Raw genomic sequence first — 5,814 nt, forward strand, 5'->3', positions numbered from 1 at the left:
TTTTTTTTTAGAAGCTATCAAGTTTATGATCACACTGAGTAATTCCATCTAATAAGAGACTGGAAGGAGTGAGGAAACAAAAGCATTTTCTGTTACTAAACAAACAGCTTAGTAATAGTATTATATTCTAGTAAACAAATAACTGTTCCTACAACCACTGCTGTTCATGGCGTAATAAGCCTTTGGAAAATAATGTCTAAACCAGACCGCAAGTAATGGGACATTCCATTGCAGGGTTCAGACTAAGAATGCCTGGTTTGATTGATAAACTGGGAAAACAGGAATGATCCAGTAAGACACTGGAACATCAGGCAGAAACTGCTTTTTTTTTTTTCCCAGATGGCTCTGTTAAGACGCAACTGCCATACTGCCTAAGTGGTCAATGCTGTCCTTAATTCTTTGGCAAGGCCCTAACAGTTTCTCTAGTGTCAAACTCTCTAACAAACTCACTTTCACAGGGTGATTGAATGGAAAGGCAGCCTAGGCCACATGAACTTACTGAACCACCCAAAATACACAACAGCCTCTGCTAAGTTTAACAAGTTATCTCTTTGCACATCCTCCATGGAGCATGAGAAATATTTCTGAAAGCTATTAGAAGCTGTGCTGCTGCAGAGCATCACATAGCTCCTGCGCGTGAACTACATTCTGTTGTTTTGCTAAGTGCTGAGTTTTGGAACTGACAGTGATGGGTAAAACCAGCCTTGAAATTACTCAGCAAGAAGATTTAACTGCATTGGATGTGTTTCAATAAAACTGTAAGGTCCCACGGGAGAAAGCCTCTCCGCCCACTCTACGCTCAGTTTCCCTGCTCAACAATGGCAGAGTGCTGGTGGCTGGTCAGGCTGGCTCTTTCCACCACAGAGTCTGACACATGCTGGCAAGCAAACAAACAAAAAGGATGCAATTCCCAACTCAGGCTTTTGTCAGCACAGCCGCACCTCGGCCCCAGCCAGTCAGGCGGTTGGCCTCATGGATCTTGATCCAAGCCCTGAAGATGCCAAGAGGAGTGATGGTGGTTGTGGGGCGGCTGTGTGGATGTGGCAGATCCGCATGCAAGTGAGATTGCTCTAGTCAACTGCATACGCAGTTAATGCAGGCACAGGCTGAATAACTGCACTCTGTCTGCCACACACTCCTAGAGCAGGACAGGAATGATATGCAATTAGCCCCCAGGTAAACCATGTTCCCAGGGGCTGGCTACTGCAGTCATGAAACTGCTGCTTATATTATATCACGTTTGCTTTTACAGGTGACTGGGAAGAAAGTGGATGATAAAGAGACTGGCAGCTTCCTCCCCGAGGACTTCAAAAATGGGGAGTATGAAGCTGCTGTAAGATTAGAGAAGCAGGAGGACCTAAAGACAGTCTCTGAACACTCACTGACCCGAGGTGATCTGGCTTATGAGAAGGAGAAAAAAATAGAAGCAGAGGTAGGCTCTTGGGTATTGTGCTTGGCTTATCATCCTGTGTGCACTTTCTACTGCAGCACTTGAAGTTTTGCTTCTTTCTAAGTTAGAAATACATACACAGTGAGCTAGATAAACCCTTGGGACATCACCACCAAAGGAGGCTGGTCTAGAGTCCATGGAAGGCCATGGAGATTTGCTGACTCCCGTAGGCTATGGATACAGGCAGTAATGCTGTGAAGCAGAACCCAAATCTCCCCCTGTTAATGTCTGACTGAAACCCTGGGGGCTCCCTGCTGCTGCTAGCTGTCTGTAACAGGGGAGCAATCACAGCCAGTAAGACACCTTCAGCGTGTACACCTAATGACTGCCACCAAAAATAACTAACCCAAGAAAGATGTAGGAGTGGATTTCTGAATCTACCGTGAAAATGTTCTTTTTATGAAAGCATTGCATTATGCTTACTAGCACATTTGGGAAAAACAATTACAAATGAAGTTGATAGCAGTCTACAGAAAAGTACCAGTTTGTATTCCTGGAGCATGACGATGCTCCCTATATCCTTAAGTGATTTGGGAATGAAAAAGTTTTACTAGCAGGGCACATGAGACATTGCTCTGAAAAAAGAAGAGTGGGAAAGTGAGCCTCAGAAATACTAAAATAAACACTACTGACCTTCGCCAGAGACCATTACTTGCTACAGAGGTAGCAAGTTGTTGGTTTAAGTTCCTCCAAAACCGGGTGCTACTTTTTGGCTTTCCAGTTGATCTACAGTCTGATCAGCCAACATAATTATTTTCCACCGAGTCAGTGATGGATAAATCAAACCCTAAATGCAGAGAACAACAAAAAGAGGAGGAGGAAATAACTTGAATAAGAATCCAGTTGGAAAAAACTGTATACCATATGACAGGGTCTCACCAATGTATTTACCCTTAATGATACCACGGGACAGAATCTGTCACCTGAGTTATCCTTTACGCGTGAATCCACCTTCTGAAGTCAAGGATACCTTATGGTACACGGGCTCTCAGTTCAGGCAACGCATCTGCCCTTGATGTTAGCAGTGCCCCATATTGACTTCACGCAGGGGTGCTTTTTACAAGCAGGCTTGAAGAAGTCTTAAACATTTATTGAACTGCCCCTCCGAGGATACTGGGGACATTCTTCGTAGCTTTCCAAAATGTAACACTTGCTGACTAAAATGCTAACAGAGATATAAACCTTGCTCTTACTTAGGCGTTTATTTTTAATCAAAAAGGATTAAGTTACAATAAATCAGGCATCGTAAGAGTGGTTGAAGAAAAACTGCTTGGTGGAAGCTGGCTAAAACTGCAGGGGCTTCCCAGCTCTCATAAACTGCACAAGAGATTTCTTAAATTGTTAGGACAGAAGGGACTGCATTGTTGCTCTAACACCACCCAAAAAGTCATGCTATCTAGTCCACAAGATATGGCTGAAGCTTTTAGGAAGAGGTCCAATGGTGTATGAACAACTACAGATGATGTAGAATTTCTCACCCACTTAGTAACTTATTCTAGTGGTCAGTTAGCCCTAGCTGTAAAAAACCAACCAACCAACCAACCTGATTTCAAGGTTCATCCAGTCTTAACTGAATTCAGCTGAATATTATCATACACTGTCCTGCCATTCTGAAAGGGAGAACTGGTCACACTCAGCTCCACTTACTGGCTTCCTTGATTTGTTTCAGCTGAAGAAGAAGAAATTAGAGGAGAGGTCAAAACTTGAAAACTTGGAAGATCTTGAAAAAATTATTCAGCTGAAGAAGAAGAAAAAATGCAAGAAAGTGAAAACACCCATTATAAAGGAACCTGAACCAGAAGTTATTGTAAGTTACTTCAAAGTACCTTCTTCTGGGAAAGCATTGATGGGGTTTGTGCCACACACATTTATGCCCTGTATATTTCTTTCCATCAGACAGGACCTGTGGATATACCCACATTCTTCAGAGCTGCACTGGAGAATAAGTTGCCAGTAATTGAAAAATACCTGTCAGACAAAGGGGACCCTAATGTCTGTGATCAGGTACAATCTTCCTTCTTACTGCAAAGCCTGTGACAGAAGAGAGGTTGTTAAATAACTTACCACTAGGTTTTGTAGCTTCCACACTTATTAGGAGAAAAAAGGTTGGAGGGAAGTGAATAAATGCTGGAAGTTTTGTATATCATTTTTTCTAGTGATAAAGGGGCCACTAGGATCCTTCAAAGTAACATTACCTCAAAAGGATCTTTATATTTAAAAGTAAGCTGTTGGTACCCAGGAGCCCCTGATTTTCTGTAACAGATGTTCTTCCAATGCTACAGATGAAGAGACAAGAAATTTGTCTGCAGAATGACAAAAATCACGATGCTGCCTGCCCTCGTACTCCATAATGCATAAGCTTCATTTCCAAAACACAGCATGGCATGCTGGCTGGGGCCACTCAACAGGCATATTTTTGAATCTTTTTGAATGCCATACCACAGATATTTCTCACACCCTTTAAAATGCCGGTTAGGCAGCTCTCACCTATCAGGATGCTATTAAAATTTAGATTTCAGGTCTCAAAAGTATTAGCTCTTGAAAATGAATCAGCATTAAGTAGGTGTTTGCCATCATCCTAGGGAGGAGGGGAGGAAATATTTAAAGCTATCTCTTTGTGCCATATTTGGTATCTGACTTTGCACTGTTTTCATTGTCAGTACAAACGCACTGCATTGCACAGGGCATGCTCTGAAGGACATCTAGAGGTGGTGAAAAAGTTGGTGGAAGCTGGAGCCCAGCTTGAACAGAAAGACATGGTAAGCACATCAAACTCACACTTCTTTCAAAAGACTGTTCATTGTTTTATAAGTGCCATAAGTTACAGAAGTGCTTCTTACAGAAAAGGAGCATTAAAAGGCCTTACAACATCTCGTAAGTTTGTCCTTAAAATAACACTCTTAGGAAGAGGTTTCAGGAGGGGGCATCTGCCTCCTTTTGCAAAATGGTTGTTGGAAAACACAGGAAGCAGAGGAACGTGTTGGCACTGTCTCAAACAGAAAAGCCTAACGTAGGCTCAGAGCTGACATCAGGCTACCCTCTCAGCCTGCTAGCAGGTGATGGAGATACCTCTGTCCCAGACTCATACACAGGGCTCAGCCTAACGCGTATGTTCTCCACTGGGATTTCAAGGCTGTGCTTGGGAGAGACCCCTGCATGTCCGGAACACCAGCCACGAGGGTAGCTGAGTGTCCATAGCTTCTGTAGCTGTTTCTTGCTTCTCTGCTCCCAGCTCTTGACCCCTTTGCTAGGTGGCTTTGCTCGCCCTCATTTAACCCAGCAGTGCTTATGGACAGCGGAAGGAGCAAGAGGAAGGAGAGGCAGAGCAAGACTGTCAATTTCCACCCCTCCCAGCAGAGCCAAAGGCAGAGAAACTAAATCTTGCAGAGGAAAAGGGTTCTAGTTCACTTTGTGAACCCGCATCAGTTTGGGGTTTTGTTTAAAAAAGAACTATTATTTCCCTGGAGCTTAATTTTCTATGCATTTTAGAACCCAAAAGGCATCGAATAAAAACCATTAAACAGCACATACCAACCACGTATCTGGCTAAAGGTAACTTCCAAGTCAACAGAACAGACAAAACACATCCTCTCTTACAGCAGCACTGCCAAGATCTCTGTCTTTAAGAGCGATAGGCAGCGAGTGTGAAGAGTGAGAAACTCACAGTACAAAAGAAATTAGGGCAAAATAAGAAAAGCTGTTACTAGAAACAACACAGTGCAGCACTTTAGGTTAAGTTACATGAAAATGATTTTTGGATTAATTTAGAAATTTGATAAAAATAGTTTTTATTGGTTTTTGTTTTTTAAAAAAATACAATGCTGAATTAAATTACTTTCCATTTATTTTTCCTGCTGCAGCTTGACTCTACAGCCCTACACTGGGCATGCCGGGGGGGGAACCTGGATGTTCTGAAATTTTTACTAGACAACGGGATAAACAGAAATGCAAGAGACAAGGTATGTGCTTTTAGGATTCTGCAGCTTTTCAAAGTGGAGACTAAAAGCTGACCCTTACTCCAACTCTAGATAACTTTTGGCAGCCATTCTTGAAGCAGTCTTTACCTGTTCCATGCCACTGACTGCTTCCTCTTCCCACCTCTCAGCTGCTCAGCACCCCTTTGCACGTGGCTGTAAGAACGGGTCAGTACGAGTGCGGGGAGCACCTCATCGCCTGCGAAGCCGATCTCAATGCCAGAGACAGAGTAAGCACCAACAACTCCTTACCTGTCAGCTCTCAGGTAGCACCAAGCTGCTTTGAGAGTTCCACCTCTCTGTAAAAGTCCCCAGCTATGGGGGGGCGTGGGGGTGGGGTGGCAGGGACCAGCAGGACGGATGCTCTGGTCCATGTCTCGTGCCTCTAGG

The 5,814-nt window shown here is 43.5% G+C and overlaps 1 protein-coding gene across 1 annotated transcript in view; it reads left to right on the forward strand.

Moving 5' to 3' along the window:
- Positions 1-5,814, forward strand: part of ANKRD1 (ankyrin repeat domain 1 (cardiac muscle)) — a gene marked incomplete at its 3' end in the record, with an annotated part of 7,870 nt that overhangs the window by 514 nt on the left and 1,542 nt on the right. The window contains exons 2-7 of the mRNA XM_010146109.1: positions 1,253-1,432; positions 3,120-3,257; positions 3,347-3,454; positions 4,111-4,209; positions 5,311-5,409; positions 5,556-5,692. Of these exons, the coding sequence (XP_010144411.1) occupies positions 1,253-1,432; positions 3,120-3,257; positions 3,347-3,454; positions 4,111-4,209; positions 5,311-5,409; positions 5,556-5,692 (761 nt within the window). The remainder of the gene's footprint in view (positions 1-1,252; positions 1,433-3,119; positions 3,258-3,346; positions 3,455-4,110; positions 4,210-5,310; positions 5,410-5,555; positions 5,693-5,814) is intronic.

This window comes from Buceros rhinoceros, unplaced genomic scaffold (assembly GCF_000710305.1).
Source record: "Buceros rhinoceros silvestris isolate BGI_N320 unplaced genomic scaffold, ASM71030v1 scaffold7782, whole genome shotgun sequence".
Lineage (NCBI taxonomy): Eukaryota > Metazoa > Chordata > Aves > Bucerotiformes > Bucerotidae > Buceros > Buceros rhinoceros.